Source organism: Cynoglossus semilaevis, chromosome 14 (genome assembly GCF_000523025.1).
Source record: "Cynoglossus semilaevis isolate Cse_v1.0 chromosome 14, Cse_v1.0, whole genome shotgun sequence".
NCBI classification, from domain to species: domain Eukaryota; kingdom Metazoa; phylum Chordata; class Actinopteri; order Pleuronectiformes; family Cynoglossidae; genus Cynoglossus; species Cynoglossus semilaevis.
The window spans coordinates 3,511,134-3,535,855 of record NC_024320.1 but is presented as its reverse complement, the minus strand read 5'-3'; the positions used below and the strand labels follow the sequence as shown (position 1 = coordinate 3,535,855).

Sequence of the window (24,722 nt, the reverse complement as noted above, 5' to 3'; positions counted from 1 at the left end):
AGGATTTATTGTTGGCAAATGAAGAACAGGACTGGTAGAAAATAATTTCATTCATTTCTATTTAGGAGGTTATGGTTCCTGCAGTGGAAACATCCCTGCTTTCTTCACTGGTTGGTTCTCGTGATGCCTTTTTACTTTTCTAAAGATGGAAAAATCAGTAATGATTACAAGTTGTTTTTCACACTGATCACATTTTTTTGCAACATGGATTTTCTTGCATCTCCAGATTTAAACATGATTTTAATGTGTTTTTTTTTTTTTGTCTGGACAATACCTGACATGTGCCTGTCCAGAAATGAAAAAAAAGAAGAAGAAAGAAAAACAAAATCATTTAGAGCTTTTTCTTCTGAAATTTTAATTCTTACTCTGGTTCTTGAACCATTCTTCATTGTCTTTGAACCTGATGATTACTGTCTTGATTTGTGGTTTCCAAACTAGGGAGACAGGCTTTACCTGGGGGCACAGATCATTTACAGCGAGCAGGGGGGATTGCAGCGATGCAAGTTAGTTTCAGTATTCTTCTTAAACAGAGGAGAACCTGCACTGATTTTTTTTTTTAATTTCTCTGTTCGGTGTGAATATCAGTTTGTAGGAATGGTTGGAATGGCAAAAATGGTTTGGTAACCACTGGTCTGGATTAATGAGTATAGTTTCTCGTCTATGAAGAAGAAAGGATTCCTTGTCAATTCATCAAAATTCCTTTTTTTTAAAGAAATATTTAATTTTGTAATAACTTTTTTGTTAAGACTTTTATTTAATGTGACATGGTTAGCTTCATTATTGGAGTCTTTTATGTGTCAAATTAGATTCAGATTTCAGTGTCAAACATGATGTCAATGAAAGCCTCAACTCAGTTTTTAGTTCATTAGAAATTGGATGATTTACTTTTCTTTATCCATACTAAGCAGGTATTTATTTTTACTATCCATGAGCCACAAATGTCAGGAAAATTTTGGGCAGATTTATTTAGGGCAATTCCTCCAAAAGTTAGATTGACCTTAAAGTCTTTGTCAGCGTTCCTTGTCCAAACGCACACTTGAACTGTGCAGAACAGTGCTCTGCTTCCTGTATGTTGAGATTGCTTGAATCCATGTGCATTTAAAGGATGTTCCTTTCAGATGTGAACTTAAAACTACCAACATAACAGTTTCATTTGACCCAAATTGGTGATAAATGCATAAATACAATTTTTGTTTGTATTTTTCCATTTTATGTTTGGTGTTTTAAACCATATTTATTTCATCATACAAGTTTTATCAGTAAGTTGACCAGAAAGGAATATAATTAAAAAACAAATTAGGTTATTTGGGTACTTATTAAAGAATCAGTGTGGCCAGTGATGCCTGTACTGTCTTATGAAAAAAAGATAACATGTAGCACCTGGTCCACAGCAACATCCTTGTGTTAATGTTGATGCAAATTAGCTGCAATTCCCTCCATAAACCAGTGTTCCCTTTTCATTAACGCTTGTGGGATTTTTTTTACTGCCTTTTTACAGACTGAAAAAGTGACATGTTAGTGGAGATTATGGTGGAACGGTAAAAATGTACCAGGATGAATTCTAGAGAAGAATGTATCAAAAGGCCGGAAGTTGTTTGTTTCAGCTGATTCCACTTCACTCTCTGTGTTAGGAGACAAATATAAGCCATGAAGCCGAGTTGTTCCTCAGGTACTGAGAAATGGAAGGAATCCTCACCAATACTATGTAGAAACAATGACAAATTGTTTGGTTAAAATTAAATTACAAGTGGGAGAAAAATGTCGGGTTTGAGGGACTGTTACTAATTGACTACGTTCTCAAACGTTGCTTTACATTAAATGTATTTATTTCTATCCTGATCTGTGAGTGCGAGTGCGAAAGGAAGCGGGTGTCCGTTGTGTTCAGTTTTACTCTTAAAAATGTCAGTGATTTGCATGTTTCCAGTTTTGTAAGCACATATTTTGTAAATGTCTCCAGTGTTAAGAGTTACACATACATGTTTTTACAGACCTGCATTAAAATGAAGGGCGGTCTTTAACTGTCAAGTGGTTTTCATCATTACGAACCTGTCATTTAATATCTATAATAATATTAGGTTTAAATTTACATGGTTTTGTTATGTCTTTGACATCTTTGGTTTAATTTTTATGATTAATTATGAACTATGAAGTTTACAATCATTTAACTTGGAATGAAAAAGTTATTTGAATAATGCAGAAAGCCATTTTTATTAATTGGAGGAACATCTGGATTTGGAAAATAAAAATAGAGAAATGATTTCTATTAAAGGCAATACCTTCAAATTTCAGCACTGCATGATGGCATGTGAAATATTTGGCGATAAAACGTTTTTTCACATTAACCTTGCCTTTTCACACTTTTCCATGGCCTCGATTAAAAAAAACATGTATAGGGTGTTTATAACAGTGTTAATTTTTTTTTTATATGAATAACATGCATATTGCTAATGTTTATACTTTAGTTGACAAAATTACCGAGCTACAACAATTCTTAACAGTCGCACAGTGGGGAGAGTTCACTAACGGGCTCTAAAATTCAAATAAGGACAGGCAAAATCTATTTACAAATGACGAGTTGTAAACGTAAACTGTTTATTATTTCATTATGTATATTATTTTTATATTAATTACTATTCAATTCAATAACCACTTTCTTTTATTTCTTTCATCTTAAATTATGTTTATTGTGAAAAGAAAAATCACTTCCGGGTTCCTGACGTATGACAGTGGGCGTGGTTGGCAACGCTACAGCAGAGGCTATTCCTGCTCTGTTATTTCTGTTGGTTCAAATGGTAATGTACGATAACGGAACCTTAACTAAACTCAGACAGGCTTTAGAGGGAGGTCACTCGGAGAACAGTAGTTCAATTCTGTAAGTAATCTAAATTATCATGCACTTATATCTGTGACTGATAGCTGTGAGAAATGTATTATTATTATTAAAATATTTAATTGGAAACAGTCTGGCTTTGTCGGAAAAAGAAATAACACTGATTAGACTAATTTATTTTATTTTTTATGTGTTAACTCTGAGAGAAAAAAAATGAACAAATATTGGTGTGGTTACTTCGCATCACAATCTGCCGATACTTAAGGTGTTGGTCCGAGGTTCAAGTACAGGGTTCATGTTAAGGTCACTGACTGACGTTTGTACCTTACCAGGTATCACTGCTTCCTGGGAAAGAAAGTACAGTACCTACGTTTTATTTATGAATCTTACATTCAGAATTCGTGTTATTTTAAGGTCGAGGTTCTTAGTGAAACAAATACTCTTTCAACTGTTTATTGGATGAATGGTGTAATTGGATACAGCGAGTGTTTCGATGTGGCTCTGCGTTAAAATGTGTTAAAAAGTAACTTGAATAATAAAAACAAACTATTAATTTTTGGAACAACTTATAACTTTTTCAGGATATAGCAATGTGAAGATTTTTCAATAATTTTTCAGCAACTTTGTCAAGCATTTTTTCTTCCACAAAACATTGTTTTCAACATTTGTTTATTTAGTTTTAGGCTATGCTTATTGACCTCGGGTTTTCTTTATATATATATTTTTTTTTTTTTATTGGAAGAAATTTGAACAGAAATCAATAAAATGATGAGGCATAATAAAGTCTTCCTCACGTTTCCTTCTCAGAGTTATTGACTTGGCTTTAAACTTAACTTTTTTCTCAACATAAGAAAATAAGACAAACTCATCTGCTGTGTTTCTACTGTAGTTCTGTGTCATGAAGTACTGCAGTACTCGAGGTGGAGTCCAGGGATGGGAGTTCAGGGATGTGCTGTTCTCTGGTTACGCTCCAGACGGAGGGATGTTCATGCCAGAGAGTCTTCCACTGTTGACCGTGGAGACACTGAAGAGGTGGAGAGGACTGTCATACACCAGGCTGGTGATGGAGGTCTCCTCCATGTTCATCCCCAGCCACCAGATTCCCAAACAGGACCTGGAGGGTGAGCACAGCACACAGAACCATTAGGTTTGAAAATAAAGAAGCAGACCTCCAAAACTACCCCCAAACAACTGCAGGTCTTTCTTGTTTCAGTCCTAGTGGCTGAAGCCCTGTCTGGTTTCTCTTCACCTGATGTCGTCACAATGGCTCGGCTGAAGGACGGCCTCTCCGTCCTGGAGCTCTTCCATGGACAAACCATGGCCTTCAAGGACCTGGCTATGACCTGCACTGTGCGGTTCCTGAACTATTTCCTGCAGAAAGAGAATCGCAGAGCTACAGTTATTGTGGGTAAGAAAAAAAAAACACTTAAGTCCTACTCTTCTGAACCATAGCTAATACCACTGCCCACGACAAACATGAAACACAATTTTATACATGCTATTTATTCCTTATCTTGCCTCTTTTTTATTTTATTGCCCTTTCACCGTGGTGTCAAATTGTTGTCCTTTTCCTCTCCAGCCACCTCAGGTGACACCGGTGGCTCCGCCATTCAGAGCGCTAAAGGTCTTCGTGGGCTGGATGTGGTTGTGGTTTACCCACGAGGACGCGTCACTCCAGTCCAGGAGAAACAAATGATCACCTGCCTGGAGGAGAACATCCACGTGTTTGCAGGTAAAACCCAAACGTCGGTTCCATAGTGTAGCGGTTAGCATCCCTGCCTCTGAGAGCAGAGAATCCTGGGTTCGATACCCAGAGGAACCACATGCTTGGCGCCTGTTGGGGGCAGTCTGTTAACAGCATATCTGCTGCTAACACAACAATTTCCCAAATATTGGTTCAATATAGTACAAATACTACAGTAATGATGAAGATGATGAGAATAATGATAATGATGAAGATGTGGATGAGGATAATAGCGATTGTGATGTTTTGTGATTATGATGATGACAGTGATCAAATGACGATGTCACGGTGCTTGTGCGCAGCCGACGGCAGCTCCGATGACATAGACCAGCCTGTGAGACGGCTCTTTGCCGACCAGGAGTTGGTCAGGTCTCACAACCTCATGAGCCTGAACTCAGTGAACTGGTCCAGAGTCATGATCCAGCTGTCACACTTCATCTACGCCTACCTGCAGCTGAGCGGAGTTGAGAGGTGTGAGGCTGACGCAGCGCTACCTGAGATGGAGGTGGTGGTTCCTACAGGAGGGGCGGGAAACATCGCAGGTGAAAATCAATGAGCACCTAGGGGTTTATTGTTCATTTTATTTTATTGTTGTTTTTTTTTTTTAATATAACCTTTATTCTCCACCACACGACTGTGTCTCAGCTGGTGTCGTCGTCAAACAGATGGGTCTACCCCTGAAGCTGGTTGCCATGGTGAATTCTAATGACATTGTTCACAGGACGGTAACCACGGGTGACTTCTCCATGGCAGCCACAGTCACGCAGACCTTGGCCCCGGCCATAGACATACAGGTACCACTGTAACTCTTAGCTGTGATCGAGGCGACGTTAACAGCTGTAACAAAGGTTGTGTTGTTTCTCATATCATTGTAAAACAGAGCATGTTGGTGCAAAGGTGAACGACAGGATATGTTGACTTTGTAAGGACCACATCAAAAGTCCCAAGTGAAGTCCTAAAGGTTTTACATCCTTGGAATTATGTTCCTTTGTTATCTCTGTACCACAGTGCCTCTCAAATAGTGGGGCAACCGCGTTAGAGCAAGGGATCACTGTACTTGCTTTCAATGCAACTGGAATGCAGTATTATTACAAATGTGCTATGATTAGCTACTGCGTAGGTTGCGATACTTACTGGCATGCATTTGTTAAAAGAAAAATCAATCAGTTCTGGACAAAGATCGTAATCCAGATTAATCTGATGATTTTCAGTGCATCAGAAACAGCAATATTAAGATGAAAATGTGAACTTCTTGCTAGTTTTGAGCCTTGAACAGCCTTGAAAAGTGTTCGTTTTTGATGTCATGAGAAAATGTGAACTTCTTGCTAGTTTTGATAAACAGCCTTGAAAAGTATTCGTTTTTTTGTACTTGTACTTGTACTCACCACTCAGAAAAGCAATGACACAACGACACACAGAGGACAGGAACACCAGCACTGATGGTTTTCATTGTGTATTTACATCATCTGAAGACACTGGATTTCTTAGCAATGCGCCGTGGATCGTGTTACACATAAAAGTGACCAAATATGAAACTTCTTCAGCTTCGTACCAATGACCAAGTGGAACAGGTTGCTATGCATATTTTGATTTTATTTTAATTTTTTAAAATCTTGTTGAAGCCTGTCCGTGGATATAAACACATACACCATATACTGTTACAGTAATTACTGCTGGTAAACAGCAAGAGTGACCAAATAAATATGAAATAATCTTAGTGTAAATGTAAACTACACAAGATAAAACTATTAATGGGGTCAAAGCACATAAATACATAACCACTGCTAATGTATGTACATTATAAAAGTCTAAGGTTGATTCCACAACCATGGTGTTATTATTTTTTTTATATTAGTGTTTTAAATAATTTTATTCTTTGGCAGATTTTGATAAATTATATTTGTGATATAGACTTAAAAGACAAAATGAGTGAATAAAAAAACACTTCAGATATACAGCATGATCCAACAATTGAAGCAGGTTGCCATCGTGTGTGTGTGTGTATACATTCAGCCTTTTCTTTAATTCCCAAAATGCATTGCTGAGCAACAAGTGGACAAAGTGAAGCCTGTGGTCAGTCTTGATTCAGAGATGCAGTCAAGTGTGACACCAGTGATGGACTGTGATCTGTTGCTGGTCTTCTTGTTATTCGTCTCCACCTTGCATGAAACAGCCTGTATTCGGTGAAGGACCGGGGAAAAACCTGCTACTGTAGCACACAGTGATATCAATGAAACCTTCAAGCATCGTGAGGAAATATGGAAGTGCAGTATCGAGCTCGAGCCATACACCAGTGCAGAACTGCTTGGACAGTAACACTGTAGACGTGGACATATTCACATCGAATCCCAATAAATAGAATATTAAACAAAGTTTCGTGAAGATCCTTAAGTCGGAGAGTTAGAAAAGATTGAGACACACTGAGCCAACGAACAATGAAGACGACCAATCGAGGAGTTGATCTCACTGTCGGTCGACGTTCGCCCCAAAAGAGCTGTGCACATTTTTTGAGCAATCATCGGGACTGCAGAAAAATACAGACTCATTTCCATGTAATGTTTGTAGCTTCTGTTGCACACATGAGATGCAATGAATGTCAGGACCAACAGGTGGCAACATACCATATTTGTCAACGTAACCAGGAAAAGGTAATGGTGACGTTCCACATATTGTATGTCCATAACTGGTTTCTCAGACATTCTACAGTGAGACAATCAATTTTTGTTAGAGTACTAGACAAGATGTAAGCAACATTTTAGCAGCCCTGACTGTCACAGCAAAACATTACGGATGTACATATAAACATAACGTGTTGAGGACATTTGTACACAGAGTTTATAATTAAGAGCTTGTCTTATGTTAGTACTTTTCCCAGGTATTGACCCAAGGAAGTGGCAAAAAGTTCCCAACCAAGATGGCAGCTTCTGGTACCAACTGTAAGTAAAAGCTTTTTTTTTTTGTTTTGTTTTGTTTTTTTCAAAACTACTTTGCTAGCAATTTGGTCATGTGGGATGTTGTACATTTGATTGTCCCCTGTGTTTAGCATTTAGCATTTACTTGGTTCATAAGGTTGTACTTCATTGAAGCTAGTGCAATAAAAGACCAACCCTGGCAACACATCGAACACATCACGCCTGTTTTGGTTTGGATATGGCTTTAGTCTCTGTGACCGTTTGCCGTTTCACAAGGCAAAGTGATGGCAGGGTTATACTGTTAAGCATTTGCTGATTGACAGTTGACCATTAGCTCTGTGTGTCCCAACCTCCCAAACATAGATCCAGCTTCTTCTTAACAGCTGCAATATTCTCTATGTGTGCAGTAGTCCAGAGATATGTGAAAACATGTTCCAAACATCAGTCCCAAATGTCGATTAGGTCTCGGAGAGAAATCCGATAATGAAGGTAAACTGCTCCTTACTCCACCATGAGGACGAACAGCATCATGCACCTCGACGCGTCACACACCGCAGCAGTTTTGAAGGCAGCCAGCATTTCTTATTTTCACCGTTTACTGGAGGATCGGGGAGGAGGTTACATGGCCAGTATGTGACGCTGCAGATCCCTTCATAAGCAAACTTAACAGAAAGGCACCGTTGATATTTGTCTGCGCTGAAATCTACCGTGAACCGTCGATACATACTGGAGTATGGCACTTTACCTACAGGACTTGTAACCTATTTACATTTTTTTCTTATAAAACTCTTCGAATGCTACTTCCAAAATAAAAGTTTCCATTTATCTTTGAAAGTCTTTCACAGCAAATAATTTATAGAAAATTAAGGTTTAACTGTGATTTTTTTTTCCTTTCTTCTTTTCCTCAACGCAGGGGGAGATTCTCAGCGGTTGTTGCACAGCAGCTGAATCAGGATTGTTGGTGGACACCGTAGACGTCACACTGACTGTTTGATAATGCTGGGTTAGTCCTGCTGCTGTCCGTAGCTCTGTGCAGCAGGGCTTCAGCGCCCTCTGTGGCAAAAAAGGGTATGTGTTCCTCCTGCGGTACCTCCATCACATCCACAACGCTGTCGACGGACTCCCCGTGATGCAGCGTGTGACCGTTGGGGACCAGTGGTGTTTCCGTGTTGCACTCACTGATGTTGTTGTCTGTGGCGTCGTGGTCACTCGTGACCTCATAGTCTACATCCTCCATGGTGAAGAGTGGGCTCGGGGGCAAGCTGTTGGCTACATGGCCGTGGTTGTAGTGGGCGGAGTTCCTCTTTTGTTCATCCCGGCTCGACGACTTGTGAGTCTGACGTGTTTTGGACAACAGCAGGGGGCGCTCCTCCTCACCGGAGGGGCTTAAGCCCACTGAGGGCACAGACATGGCCAAACTGGACAGCGGGGCGGACATCTCTGATGGCGGGGACATTGGAGTCGGAGGAGAGGTCACCGGAGACAGCTGAGTCACCGCAGATGAAAACCTTCAACAGAGACACAACCTTGACAGTCATTTGGGTAAAGAGGAGGAAACGTCACAGGGCTGCAGTTACATGGATGAAGGAAACGTGCTATTACAGAAGCACCAACAAACCAAAACCTCCACCCTGTGGTTATTTATTTATTTTTTTCTCTGTAGTCAAGGAGGTGTTTAGTGAGGTCATCGTGACCTTGACGTTTAACCTTTGGCTGCAAAAATCGAAACCATTAATCTGTGAATCCACGGCAGCATTTGTGCCAAATTTGAAAGGATTCTCTTAAGGGAAATTAATTTAGATAATGCATTTAGAAGAATGGTCTCAGTGACCTTTGACCTTTACATTTCAACAAGGTCCTCCTTTAATCCAAATGAAGGTTTCCTGAAACTCCTGTGACCTTTAGATGCTCTTCTTGCTGGAAATACTGTCCAACAGTAAGAAATAGAAATGTATAACGTTGTCCAACCTAAGGCCCGGGGGCCGGATGTGGCCCATTCAGCTTTTTAATCCATCCCGGGAAACGTTTCCAAATTTTATAATTTATTTATATTATCATTATTCTTCTGTCTTTTCTCTGCAATACCCACGTTTCCCCAATAGATGGCGTAGAAAATGATAATTTTAGCCATTTATCCTTTATGCATGACATCTATCTGCTCCTGACCCGCCCTCCTGTTCAATTCTAGGACAATTGTGAGCCGCGATTTAAAAAGTTTGCCCACGCCTGGCCTAGCCGAACTGGCAGAAAGGAAAATAATCATTTTAAAAAATGTTACTGCAATTATTTCATAATGATAAATGAAGATTTCTTTAAATTAAATGCATATTTTCTCAATAGTTCTGTTGAATTCTTTTTCTAGATCAAAGTCGACGTTTGGAGTTTTAGAGTACATACAGGATGCCAAGGTCAGTGTTGGCATTTGGTATTTTATTTGATAACTGTTGGTTGAGTTTAATAACGGTGAGAGCTCTGTCTTACGACGTAAAGGTAAAAATTTGCGTTACCTTGTACATTAAGGCAAGTCGCTGTCGGAGGTGAGTGTGTCTCGGCGCATCTTTGAGCTAGCACTTAAGTCTCTGGTGCCAGCAGTCGCATTCAGACGACCCCGGCCACCCTGTGAGGCACTTTGGCTCTTCTCCGCCAATGACATCACCGAGACAGACTCAGTGTCAGACAGAACCGTGTTGCTCCAGTCATTACTCCAGCTGCGGAGACAGGGAGGAGGGGAGGGGGGGGCGTTTATACGGGGCACGAAAGCAGACAGGCCTCCAGACCTTGATCACATCAATAGAAGGAGGTAGTTTGTTTTAGCTCAGAGACTGAGGACTCAGATGGATTTATGAGCCCTTCTACAGTTTTACTGCATATTAATCTGATCAGGGGAATTGCAGGTTAATCTGATTGGGTTGGTAAGGATCACTGGGGGATCAGTCAGTGTCTGATGTTTGATACACAGCCCCACATTAGACCTTCACATTGATCGAAATGTCTGGCTCTGTTCCAGATGGTGACGCCAGCGACACCTCTAGTACCAGGGAAGCTCACTGGAGTTAATTATTCTCAGCTTTTAATTGACTAACGGCTAAACTTCCGTGAGATAATTTCCAGAATGTGGTTGTATGAGGTGCTGATTCAGTCAGTGGTAATCACACTGCTATTTTAAAAACATTAACAAAATTATTGATTAAAAAGCGTATTGTGTCGGATTGTCAGAAATGACAAACCGAAATACAGCTGTTCATAATATCAAGGTCTTACTTAAAATGGACTGAGCAAAACTTTCTATTTACTCAATTGTCAATTTTGTTTTGCCAGCCCCTAGAGTTCAGCACTGGTACTGCACCTTAAGCCATCTTTCCACTTGGCTTCAGGAAGAAAAGCAGGGATTGGAATCTTTCCCTCTCCTATCGTGATAGATACGTTCCACCACAAAAAGGGAAAATCCGCGAAGTAGATGCGAGACAATTATAATATTTACGTATATATTTACTCTTTACGAACCTCCCCCACAGTTATCAACCCTCCCTAGACTGTATTACCCTTTCCCACATATGCACAGTGGAGTTGTAGAATGGCGACGCAGAGCGAATCGAACGAGAGAGTTGTCAACAGACAAGGGGAGATACTGAGAGATGCTACGATCCATGAGCCAATCAGCTTGAGGAACAGAAGAGCAGTACACCAGAGTACGGCTGGTACTAGCCAATAGCATGCTGTGTACGAGCTTGTCTAGGTAAACAAAGCTACAAGCGATCGCTCGCAACTGCACTTATCTCAATTTCACAACAAGTATCCACATTTTTAAAGACAAAACTTTTGGATGTATAATTATTTTATAATGTCTATTAGTTTGGGTTTATTGTATGTATAATTATTTTATAATGTCATTTAGTTTAGTTTTTTGCTATATTTCGCAATATAGTGAAATTATATATATATATATATATATATATGTATGTATATATATGTATATATATATATTTAATTTTTTATGGGGTGTCAAATCAATGCGTGACTTGGAATTAATTAATTTAGACACATTTAGAGCGTTTTGTTTTTTAATCGCGTTAATCAAATTTTTAATCTCTAACTTTGCTGTTGCTGTATGCGAGTAGCATTTTTTATAAAAATCCGTTTTTATGTATTGTGCTTGAGTTGTTGGGGGTGGAAAACAATGGTCAGTCACACCTGAAATGGACATTGATTGGCTGTCATTGTGTTTATGCTTGTTTAGCATAAACTGATAGGCTCCTATTGCGCTTGGGGGGACAGAGTAAAGAACGGTGAGGAGACGTGAAAAGGGAGGAGCGTGTGAGAGTTGTCCGTGTAATGCAGTGAATCCCAACCACTGTGCCGTGGCACACTAGTACAGTGGTGCCGCGAAAAATTATCCAATGTCCCAAAACTAGTATTTATTGCAAATAATTTTGGTGTTTGTCAAAGAGCAATGAAATCCTCTTCCACTAGGTGGCAGCAGACGGTTATTAAAACTAAGAAAAGATTTTCAGAGCTGTTGAAGAAGATCTTTGTGTCTTTCTTTAATTCCTGCCAGTATATCAGCGTTGTCTTCAACTAAACATTTCTTAGTAAATTTAAACCAGAATATTATTATATTTCATTATATATATTTTTTGTGAGATTTTTGTTCGGTGTTGTGCCATTGGGTTTGCCCTGATGATATATGCTGTATGAGCTGTGGCCCAAAAAAGTTTGGGAAACTCTTTTTTTTTAAAAGATCGGAAGTCATACAAACCCTATCTAGTACCAATATTGACCAGCCCATATTAATGACCTGCAAATCTTGAAGAGGCATGTTGGAGATCCGGCGTCCTCTGGCCGAGGCCGCCTGGTTGGGGCCAATCCCACCATTGGCCTTGATGCTCCTCTTGTTCCTCAGGCTCTGCCTCAGGCGGTCGTGGAGCTCCTTTCTCTGCCTTCTGTTTGTGAGGAAACAAAGAAGACAGTGAAGCAGCCCACACCAAACTGAGGGGTACACTAAAGGAGAGCCTGAATGATTTACCCCAAAAAGTCATCTGAAGTCATTACGGCTTGGCTGTAGTTTTTTTTTTTTTTTTTTTTTTCTTTGCCCAACCAGCATTTTTATGTTGTTCGTTCGTGTGGATGCTAAGTGGACTGAAAAGTGGGACCCACATAGGTTTGTTTGCAGGTTTGATGAGGGCCCCATATGAATTGCCCCTGTTGGGAAAAGAGCAGGGGGTAACTATGTGGAGCCCTCATATGTTTCCTGTTCAAACCTTCTCCCACTTTATAGCCCACCTAGACTCAGACCCACATGGCCATGCTGGCTGGGTTATAGTAGCTTCATATTTTATTTTGAAATGGAAATATTGAGGGAAATATAAAAAAATACACTTCAAGGTATTGTTATTGTGTCAAATAGCACCACAGCCTTTTATTTTAGTTTAACTAGATTTTCATTATGCAGATGACGCTTTCGATTATATCTGTGATTACAAACTTATAGTAGCAGAAGTCTTATTTTTATTATATTTTTTTATATTATTATATTTAGAAAAAGAAAATGAATAAGGTTGAATGTTACTACAGGTGGATAATTAACTGACATGATGCTAATGTAATTTACAAACTGGTTGATCTATGGTTACATTTTTGAAAAGGATCTCTATGTCCCAGCTACACATTATACTTGTATGACTTATATATTTTTTTTGTGTCCTTAACTTAGGACTTTTTTTGGACTGATGTTGAATTTGGTCTGGAGTAAAGATTTCCTGGTCTTTTGTTTTGTTTTTGTTTGTTTTTTTTAATAATATCGAAATGTAATCAAAATCGATCAGTCACATGAACGTGACCTTTAACTTGAGAGATGGCCGTTTGCAGTGACAACCGTATATATCTCCTGTGGAAAAGGTTAATCTGATAGAGTTGACTACATTGACTTAAAGTTTGTTTTTGTTTTTTTTAAATAATGGTACACTCTCTGCTTCCTTTCGCTTTAAGCCATTTCCGACAGGAAGTCAAAGTGTGTTACCTTGTAAACCCTTCACTCGCTCAAACCAAGGTCCTTTTAGCATTTTACGCTAACAGAACATGCGCATCACTGGTATTATGCTGCCTTGAATATAATAATAGTTATTAATTTAACTGTTTTCATTGAACATAAGTGTTACTACCGAAGGTTTTATTTATTTATTTATTTTGGGGGGGACTGCCATTAGACACAATAATAACACCGGGGGTGTATCTTTAATTGATGAATGATGAGACATAAAAATTTGACTTGAATTACTTTGTTTTGCAGTAGGCAACCACACACATGATTCCAACCACTAGGAGCGCAATGCAGATTCCTGATATTGTTAAAATACGTTTCTGATACAGCTCCTCAGCTTCTGAAAAAGAGGAGAGTCCACGCTTAAAACTGGGTCTGGACCAAACACACACGCACACAGATACAAGGATAGAGAAACAGAAAAGCACAACCATAAACCCAAAGAGTAGGACGCTCAGACCTGCCTCCCTATGGCCAAACGCTGCAATTACGATGGCGCTCAGTAGTGATTAGCCTAAGGTTTCAGGTCAGACTGACCAAACCACGGGTCATCAGCAGTTAAGGTGGAGCTGGGGTGACTAGGTGTTACACTGTGTGGTCAGTGAAGGGTGGTTTTCTGGAGGGAGGCAGCTGGCATGTTATTAAGGGCTGATTTTTTTTTGTTTTTTTTTGTGACACTTTCAGCCTTGTAGAAGACTGAATGTAGAACACTACACTGATCTGAGAGAGTAACCAAAAAAAAAAACTTCAATAAATCACAGGTCAAATAACCTTGTAATTTCCTCTATAGATGGTGTAGAAAATGATAAAAGCATTTAAACATTTTAGACTTAGTTCACACGAACACTCAATCTATCTGCCCAATTTTTCAATTTTAGGAGTATCGAGTCACAAAGTTTGCCCACGCCTAGCCTAGCTCCATCATCACTGTTTGTCATACGTTTTTCTTTGTCCACTGTTTACCCTTGTTCTTGCCACCTGGCGTCTCCTCTGGGGCAGATTTGTAATGTATGTCCCGCTCCAATGAAGGGTAACTAAAACATTTAGGTCACTGTGAATTGTGCTGTTCCGATTTGGGCCACTACTGCCTGCAGTGAGAATGTAGTCTTGGACGTGCAGTTACACTTTAAGCACATAGTCAGAAATAAAACAACTGGGTCACTGAGAATTTGAAAAAAATGCAGATGTGCAAACTGGATCAAAAATAATGGTTTGAAATGGAAAATCAAGTGGAAATGCACTAGTACCTAGGAACATGCACGTTTTGTAAATGTATAAACACAAGAAGAAGAAAAAAACCCCCACACCAGCATGCAATAGGTTTGAAAGAAGGACAAAGGGATAAATGCATAAACCATCAATCTTTAAAATAAGAACCATCCTAAAGCAACAGGGACAGAGATCCTAGGAGAACATGCTGGGCTCCAGCAGACTGAGAAGAAAGTAGACATACTGTAAAAGCTGGCCATTACATAGTTTTGGCAGCGATCACCGGTAAATTCATTGGGACACCTGAGCAGGAAATAAGAGACAGAGAAGAGCAAAGAGAAAGGGAGTTAATTCACACATGAGTCGTGTAAAATCCCACAGCAGTCATCACTGGTGTTGGCAGGAAGGGCTGGCTGTCGTCATGTCGATCAGCTCAGACCTTCACGGTTGGGGTTTACCGGATGACCCTCGGTTAAAGGCGAGGGCATCGGGAAACTGATCCAGTTTTCACAGTCTTAAATGTGGTCTCATCAGCAGGCTGAAATTTGCATGTATCTGGAGCAGAGAGCTAGTGGGAGTCCTAGCTCTGCAGCTGCAGCAGGGAGCTCCACATCCACATCTCCTCTGCGAGGTATTTTTGAACAGAAAGTAGGTCAGGAGATTTTTCGGGCCTGTCAGACAAGAGTGGGACTGCAGTTTGTTCACGGAGGTTTACCTCTGGAAATGTGTCACACAGTTCACTGTGCTGCAGCAAATTAAAAAAAAAACAATTTCACGGTCCTCTACTACACACTTCTGAACTTTAAACAGTAAACTTTAACTTCAAACTCCTGCTAGACGAACTACCACTGCACTATGACATCGTGAGATTATACCAGTACTTCTCAAATAGTGGGGCGGGCCCCCCTGGCAGGTGCATGGTAAGGTGCCAGAGGGAGCGTGAGGGTCTTCCAGTGGAATATGGCACACTGGACATAAGTGTACCACTGCTGTAATGCTTGAATGATAACAAGCCTCCAGACACTAGGTGGCAGCATGTAAACTTTATTCGAAAGACACAACCTTCCTAGCAACCCTCCAAGCATTATGGGACATTATGTCCCCCTCATTCACTGATATTTCTCTGGAGAATATTCTGGACAATATTTGTTCTTGTTTTGGATTTTTGACATAAACAAACATTTGCGAAAAGCAAACATATATGTCAACTCCAGTCTATGTAGGAGGGTAAACTTGAAAAAAAAAATTTTTTTTTTGAACAGTTCTCCTTGTACAGTTAGGATTAAATAAAGTAAACGTGCAATCATGAGCTAACTTTGGACAACTGCGATTAATCGCGATTCAATAAAAAGCTTTGAAATTATTGCTCAAATCATACCATTAACAAGTTGACCGCCTGTTGTCGTCACGTGGTTAAAAATGTATTTTTTTGTGGCTTTGAATGTATTTAAACGCATCTAATCAATCTGTTATAACGTTTATATATTTATATATATATGCTGTTATATATATAGATTTTTTTTAATTGATATTTCAAGAAGTGTTAGTACGAGACAATGTCACAATTGCAGATTCACATGATCTTACTCTGATGATAACTACACCCATGCAGTACAAACGCAGTACAGTAAGTACATTTAGATTTGTAAAAGCCAACCTCTGTGTCTGTCAAACCATTAAAAAAAAAAGATTTTTCTTTACAGCATTTCTTCTCTATAACAAAGCATTGACGACTCAATCAGAGTTCACGCTTATCTACAGTTACTCTCTAAAATCACACTCGTTTGGACGCCGGAAAAACCCCAGGATATTCTACTGATTAGTTTCTGATAAAATGAGGATGAGGGTTAATGTGTGTCTCTCTCAACAGCACGGATGGAGGGAGATGAGATGTGGAGTACATGCAAATTTCAGTGCCCGACTCCTCCGAGGAGAAAGTGCTTAAAGCCTACAGACTGGACCTAGAGCCCCGGGAGCAACAGCTCAGGTTTCATCACCGTGTCTGGGGAAAACATGGATTTTCTGAGAAAAGGGTGAAACACCAGCAATGACATGTGTGGTTGAGTTCAGTCGTGTTCACATACGTTTTGGGTCTGAGACTGTCTTAAGCACAGCTTGTTCACATCGGTGCCCAGTGAATCCAGCCAAGCACCTGGTTGATGGGTAGAGAGGGACAAGAGATAAACAGCACTGACATGTAAGACACGTGGACACACGGGGACAAACACACAGACATGACAACAACAGGGACACGATCCAAGACTCAGCTGGTGCAGGACAACAGGTGGGGATAAAAAAAAAAAAAAAGAAAAGGTGATTGTCATGGAAACAACAGCATCTGGTCCCAGTTAGCCAAAAACACATACAACATCACTTCAATTTGACTGTCGCTACAGAAATGTATGGATTCAGTGTGATAAGAGATTGAGCTTCAATAAACAGTGTCAGTTGCCCCCTCTGACATATTTAGGTTTATCTGAAGCCACAATTACCCCATTTTCTTCACAGCTTTTTATCGCTCTTTAAACAACAGCTAACATTCTTTTATCTTCGACTGACTATTGGAGCCAATCCCAGCAGTCACTGGGTGTGGGCGGGGTTATGCCCTGGACGGTTTCGCATTTACCAATATCTCTAGCAGGTAGCTAAAGGTTATATTTAGCTGTGTCACACCTTGTCTTGTGAAGCCAAAAGCAGTTGTGATCACCGCAGTGATCGAACTGTGTCCAACTGCACACTCGTCTTTGCCACAGCACTCCAGAAAGACAGTTTAGGCCTGAGTGTACATAGATGAGTAGGGGTCACAAAATATTCTGACGCTACGCTGTAAGAAGCGCAAGTGTAAAAAATGGCATGTTTACCACACTAACGCAGTGGTTCTCAAACTGTGGTGCGTGTACCACTGGTGGTACATCAGTTTATTCCAGTGGTACATTAGGGAATCTGATTTTCATTAGCACCTGTGCCTAGTACCTGGGGAGACATGGTTATATTTAGCTGTGTCACACCTTGTTTTGTGAAGCCAAAAACAGTTGTGATCACCGCAGTGATCAAACTGTGTCCAACTGCACACTCGGTCGTCTTTGCCATAGCACTCCAGAAAGACAGTTTAGGCCTGAGTGTACATAGATGAGTAGGGGTCACAAAATATTCTGACGCTACGCTGTAAGAAGCGCAAGTGTAAAAAATGGCATGTTTACCACACTAACGCTAGTTCCTGGGGAGACGTGAAAAGCTCTCAATTGTTACTGTCAGAGGTCAGAGGTCAGAGGTGGCTAAAGGAGCCCTTCTCCTCTGTTTTTCTGTTTTGGAGATTTTTAAGATTGAATTATTTTCTACAAAGACCATAACTTTATATCAGGAGTAGGAATGAAACTCAGAGGCTAGTTCAGAGGCTACCTCAGGTTTTTATAACTCAACAAAGAGGAGGTTAATTTATTAAAGTTGCAGGTGTACTCCATGTTAACCTTTTGTCAATTCATTTGTACTACATCTTATTTCGTAACCCGATGAAAATCGAAAAAGAAGTCCATTCAATAATGGAACATTTCTAACAGAATTGGAATTGGTGAATTCTAATCAATGCCCATCATAAATGAGTAGCTGAACCATTTCCAGAGGACACTGGCCTTTCAATAAAAATCCATGAAGTGCTGTAGCTGGTTGAAGAGCCCTGAGACCTCAGTCCTTCACTCACACTCAGACCTGCAACAAAAAGCTACTGACGGTGTGTCTGACCCTGGAAAAGGGTCAGTTCATCCATCACACACGCCTTTGTGTAGGGGTAGAAAATGGGTCTGTGTCATCCATCTTTGTTGGTGGTCTTTATTTATAGGCATTGATTGTCTTCACATACAGCTACTGATTATGTCCAACATATATGTAGTATATATATATATATAGACATAGTATTTGTCAAAAACATACCGGCAGAGGAACTTTGTGCTGCCTGGTGTGATTTCAAGGGTGAAACACTCTCCTCCGTTGACGCAGTAGTTCTTCTGGCTGTCGCTGCAGCGGGTCACATGACTCGAGGTCTTGCTCGTGGTGCTGGTAAAAGCTGTGGACGATACGGGGACATTGTCACGAACCCAACACACAGAGTGTCCTTATGTCCTACTGTAAATGCATCTCCAATGACTGAACTAGTACAAGTGTGTGTGTGTGTGTGTGTGTGTTCCACGGAAATGTTTAATATTTTTTGTGTCGTGTTGGCTCCTGTTGTAGTGATACCAGAGTTTGAAGAGTAACCCTGACGTGTGCTGCTAGGTTTTATTGGTTTGCCTTTCGGCAGGAAAATGATATGTACTAATTACATGACATGTTTGTTCTAGTACCAGAGCAGTAACACAAAGGCGAAGAAGGAAAACAGAGGGAAGGAGATGAGAGACAAAGAGAGGAGGTATGTGTATTAAACGTATATATTAATCAGTTTCTTTGATTGTCTCCTGAACTGTCGCATTAATACATATAACTTCAAAATGTTGGTTATGTATGCATGTATACATGTATGTATGTATATATGCATACATATATATGTATGTATAAATACATACATATATATGTATGTATGTATACATACATTCAGATATATGCATGTATACATACACATACAGTACATGTATGTATACATACACACAGATATATATATATATATTTATATATATATACACACACAATATATATATACACAACCAAATGTGACCTCTGCTTTTAACCCATCACCAAAGTGAACAGTGGCCACGTTTAAGTGTCCGGTAAGTGCCCATGTGGGGGTAACCAGGCAACTAGTATGTATACATATCCATATATATGTATGTATGAATACGTACATACATATATATGAACACATATGTATGTATGTATAAATACATATATTCATATGTATGTATGTATCAATGCATATACAGTATATGTATATATGTACATATATATATATACATACATACATATATATACACGTTTGTATGTATGTATAAATACATACATACATATTCTCATTCCTTTTCACAAATGCAGCTCAGGGTCTACTCAGGACGTCATCACTGACACTGACTCGCTGTGGTGCAGTGAATACTGCTCAGCCAGCCTGTCTCAGCATTACTCAGCGTTTCCCCGTTCTGCATCAAACGGCAGCCTATGCTCATGAATGACAGATACAGATCAGAACAGCTGCCGTACTTCGGCTCCTGCACGTTTCTATCGATCGTGACCTCCCGAACGACAGCGTTTGGATTGACGGTGTCCCGTACACGGCGGCACAACGGCGAGCAGAGAGCAAGGACGCAGCTGGAGCTCATCCAGCAGCCTCATTTTATTTGACTCCTCTTTGAGCAGAGCCCGGGCTAAAAAGTGCAAAGCTGTGACTATGCGGCAGTGGATGATGTTCCTATCAACTGCTGTCAAGGACAAAGCAGAATCCTCACTGCACCAGGAGGGAATCTGCCTCTGCAGTCACGTCTGTGAAGGAGAAGGTGACCGGGGCAAATAACCACATCCTGGGTTTTATTTTTAGATTAAAAAAAAAAAAAAAACACACTCTCCGCTTGTTGTCTGCTCTCGGTAAAGCTCAAACATGTCAGCTTTTAGTGCTCATAAATGAAATGTGATTTTTGCAAACTTCCATTTTAGAGGAATAACTGCGAACTATAAGGCAGCAGCGGCCATATTTGGAGGAGCATGGGTGGGGCCTGACTGAGAGCATCACTGACTGCATAGCCCCACCGCTGGGTTCTGACCTATTTATGTACAAAATTGACTTTTCATTAAAGTTCCATTAAAGACAGGGGAGGGAGCGACTGAAACCATGAGTGGTTTTCTCATGAACACAGATGCAGACTAGAAGTCACTCCTCACAGATGTTTAAATATTTCATACAGTTCCACACCAGCATCAATATATATGCACTACTAATCGGCAGCCATGTTCATGAGAACGTGACTTAGCACCACTTCAGCAAGACAGAACTTGGCAGCACTCGTCACGGTTACACATCGAATGCCCCGAACGTGACTTAGCACCACTTCAGCAAGATAGAACTTGGCAGCACTCGTCAAGGTTACACATCGAATGTCTGTACGCAAACCAACAGAGAGGAATACACAATATAAGATTATGTGTTTAGAAAGCAAAGAGATTTAAAAAAAAAAAAAAAGGTGAACTGAGGCAGGAGGTGACCAACATGACAAATGATCTAAACAAACTGTGTACACAGAAGGTACATTCCATATACGCATACTATCCCAGGAAGTGGGCTACATGTGGGCATCAGCATAGGGGTCTATTTGTACTGTTAAGGACAGAGGTGGATGAAACACACATTCTTATCATGCAGACCATAGCAGAAGTCATTGGACCTTAAAGTGTGACTCTGTCTCTGTGTCCATTCTATGTTGCAGTCTGGACACATGTAGCTGTGTGGTCCCAGTGATTTGGACACACCAAAATACTGTTCACAGAGCACTTCAGTTTGAAAAAGACAGCATAGGGGTGCACACATGAATGATGACAGTCGGACCAACTGGACCATAGAAAACACAACGTTTGTGTCTGCAGTCTCTGATGATAAATTGTCTCCGGCGTGGAGTATCGCCCAAATGTTTTAGAGGCCTGTCGCCTCACGTTTAAAGCCAAATTAAGAAATCTTTAACACAAAATACGCCTCACCTCGAGCACCAGAGTGGAAGGTGCTAGCCAACCACATCACGTTATTGCCAATTTATCTAACCTCCCATCTTGGCTATCTGTTTATTGTAGCAACAACCTGTGTGAGTTGATTTACACGACAGAAATGGTAGGAGGGAAACAGGAAATGGAGGTAGAGGAAGTTGATGAACCATGAAGGTTGTTTCTCATGTTTGTTACCACAACCTGTAGAAACAAACATGGACCATTTCAAATGGCTACATCAGCTTCAAACCCAATCTCATAATAGAAGTATTTTCTATTTCTCAGCTACTGCCAAACCAACGACAAAACATTACAGGAAAAGTACACGCATTTAGTGAATCGTGAAGTATTTTAATGGACCCGAGTATAGAGTTTTGCCACGCATTTGAGATGCAGGAGACAACAATGAGTTTTTATACGATGTTTGCACTGTATCACGCCATGCGAAATGAAGCTACTGTAAGCGACACTCAGATCAGACATTAAAACTACCGTGTCAAACATATCCCGCAGACACTCTGCAGTCTTTGAGCTAATGTTCAGACAAGAAGATTTATTGAACAGGAAATTAATTTGTACTTTAGCTCAGCTTTTTGTTTCATCAAGCCTTCACAATTTTATTTTTTTTTAGAAGGATTTATTGGGTTGTGTCATTTTGCTGCTGGCCATTATCCCATTAGGCAACATTTGTTGTTGTACAAAAGTTATCTAAACTCTCCTCAGGCGATAGACTTTCAAGTTTTATGACCTTTCAACACCATTTACATCAAGTTTTAGCGTACACATTCTACCAGACATCTGGTCATACATTATTAAGTTTGAACACGTACATATTTCATGGTGCAAAGACGGAGTGTCAGAAACGCCGCATCGGTCCCAGCTGTTGTCCTGACTGAGAGCTGAGTCTACTTAAATACGCACGCCTCCATCAGGAGATAAATATACGTTAAGACCGCGGCGGATGCTGCTAAACGCTGTAAGATGATGTGCTGCTGCGTGCAGCTCATCAATACTTCATTCATTGTTTAAAGATCCTCATAACGCTAAGGCCCTTCTCATTAGCCGACCCAAAGTGCAGAGACACGTTGAAACCGAAATGACAAAGTGGAAGAAAATCAGTTCGAAGATACGTAATGACATACCTAGCAACTAGGGGAAGATTTAAAAAAAAAAAAAAGAAAAAGATGAATGTACTGTGGTGAGTGCTATTATGTCCGACCAAGGACCAATGAAAGTCAAAGCCATTGTGGATGCATTAGGCAAATATACATGAAAGCTACTGCCAAATACGTTGACAAGATTTTTTTTAAACGTGTTATCACATTCTGAATGTAAGTCATTATTAATCTCCAACTATTTTTTCATTATTCACTAGAAGGAACATTGACCTCTCGTCTTGCTAAACTAGAATTAGCCTAGTCAGAATAGTTTGCATATATGACTAAATCTAAAAATGAAATTATCCAACATCTCTAAACTGTTCACTTCAGTGCTACAGTTACATATTTCTGGCAGTTGCTGCGGCTCATCTTGAATGTTATATTGATAGACATAAACATGTCTGAGCTGAGAACATGTCTACGGTGGAGAAAATGAAATAAGATGAATGCTTTAATGTAATTAGCGTTAGCATGTGCGTTCAAGGGCCTTTGAAAGGCACAGCAGTTACGGTTGTACCAGCAACTTGCACTTTCTTCTTTTACAAACCAGGACAAATCATTGTAAAAACTATGAATGAAACAACTCAGTAGTTGTAATCCTAAAGGCTAAGACCTGAGGAAATAGTTTCATCAGTCACACATGGAATGTTCTGGATGTTACTCATACTGCTGTTTCATCAGTCACTACTACGATATTCTGCGTATGAATCAGTAATACTGACAGACTAATCATTTTACATTCGCAAGACAGAAAAGTGAGTTCTGTGCCAGCTAGGCTAATCCCACTTTAACATCAGTAGTTAGCTTTTTTGATCACATGTGATCAGAAATGCTTCTCTCACAGCTTTATAGCAGTGATTGATCTTTAATTTTACCACGATTGATGTAAAAATGTCTGACTAGAGATGGCGTTAAAAACGCTACAATGATTAATCACTTTTTAATTTTCAGACTGGACAACTCCTACTTTCTTATGTTTTCACTTGAACCAATCAGGTTAGTGTGCAAAAGAGGCAGAAAGCAATTAGAGCTGGAAAAAAAAAATGTGGTCTCCTAATCGTTACTTCATTGTTCATCTCATGTTGCTTGTCAGTAAATGGTGAACGGAAGACTCTTTAGTCCCGGCCAGGATATCAACTGTCTACACCGGAAACCCCAAATTATTGGCTGTTGCCCCCGAGAGGCTAATTCGTTGCCACACGATAGCGGATGGACTCCGGGATCACCATGCTAACAGAAAAGGCTACTACATCGCTACATGCAGGCCAACGACCTCAGACAGATCCTTGAAGATTATTGGGCCGGATAAGGGGTGTCCATCTTGTCGGAACATGTGAACTGGTCTGGCAGCTTCTTAGGAGTACTGGAGCCTGAGGTTTAGTTTGTCGCCCTCTCCTGTTTAATTTCCTTCTACAAAAGTGCAGATGAAAATAGAATGTATTTATACCAGTACATATATTCCAATTGATTGTCACCGTAGATGCAAATCCAGATCTGTTTACATATACTGTAGTAGAATTTTTGGGGCTAAAAATATTCTTGGCATTTGTTCCACTGCAACCAATCACGTTAGAGCTTTACTCCGCGAAGAAAAAAACTTAATCCGAAGAAATGCGAAAGACTGTCCTGACTTATACTTCAGAGTCAATACTTATTATATACACCTTTTTTCTAATAAAGGTGAACCTGTCAAAATGTGTACCCCACTTCTTAATTGTAATCTTTTGAGTTTTGATCTGCATTTAAAATACGCTGATATATATATGTATGGTTTGAGTTTTGATCTGCATTTAAAATACAATGATATATATATATGTATGCATAATATGAATCATTGTTATTACTAGATTCATTTCAGAGCCATGTGACCAGAGCCATAAATTGTATTTATTCAGTCTGCAGACAGGAGACAGCTGCTGGAAGACATTCATTTTTTTGGCCAGTCACGAATGCTCTGAGACTTTTTAGATTAGAAGACAGTGTTGGCACATTAGAGTGCACTGGCTTCCACATTAGAGTGATTAAACCTCCTCTGATGGCTGATTCAGGGACTTCTGTTTGTTTGGGCCTGACAGTTTGACCTGAACGTGGACCACGGGACATTTGGCGTTTGGTATAAAAAAAAGAAAAGACAACACTCTTGGATTGATTGTATAAAGGC

General features: G+C 40.0%; 2 protein-coding genes across 5 annotated transcripts in view; one reads left to right on the top strand and one right to left on the bottom strand.

The window, feature by feature from the left end:
• The window catches only part of LOC103389163 (threonine synthase-like 2), a 649,915-nt gene extending 644,319 nt beyond the window's left edge, over nt 1-5,596 (top strand). For 2 of the 4 annotated variants that reach the window (XM_017038439.2, XM_025062850.1), the window contains exons 2-6: nt 3,720-3,951; nt 4,044-4,238; nt 4,410-4,562; nt 4,877-5,116; nt 5,220-5,596. In XM_017038439.2, the coding sequence (XP_016893928.1) occupies nt 3,729-3,951; nt 4,044-4,238; nt 4,410-4,562; nt 4,877-5,116; nt 5,220-5,380 (972 nt within the window). In that variant the 5' untranslated portion in view covers nt 3,720-3,728 and the 3' untranslated portion in view covers nt 5,381-5,596. Of the gene's footprint in view, nt 1-6; nt 2,873-3,719; nt 3,952-4,027; nt 4,239-4,409; nt 4,563-4,876; nt 5,117-5,219 lie in introns of those variants that run through there. The other 2 variants (XM_008324469.3, XM_025062851.1) reach the window with 2 other exon arrangements.
• Nucleotides 5,597-7,522: 1,926 nt separating this feature from the next.
• nrg1 (neuregulin 1) overlaps nt 7,523-24,722 on the bottom strand; it is a 29,935-nt gene continuing 12,735 nt past the window's right edge. The window contains exons 4-9 of the mRNA XM_025061994.1: nt 18,660-18,792; nt 14,977-15,035; nt 13,761-13,863; nt 12,133-12,426; nt 10,005-10,194; nt 7,523-8,996 (exon numbers count right to left, since the gene is read on the bottom strand). Coding sequence (XP_024917762.1) covers nt 8,436-8,996; nt 10,005-10,194; nt 12,133-12,426; nt 13,761-13,863; nt 14,977-15,035; nt 18,660-18,792 — 1,340 coding nt within the window. The 3' untranslated portion in view covers nt 7,523-8,435. The remainder of the gene's footprint in view (nt 8,997-10,004; nt 10,195-12,132; nt 12,427-13,760; nt 13,864-14,976; nt 15,036-18,659; nt 18,793-24,722) is intronic.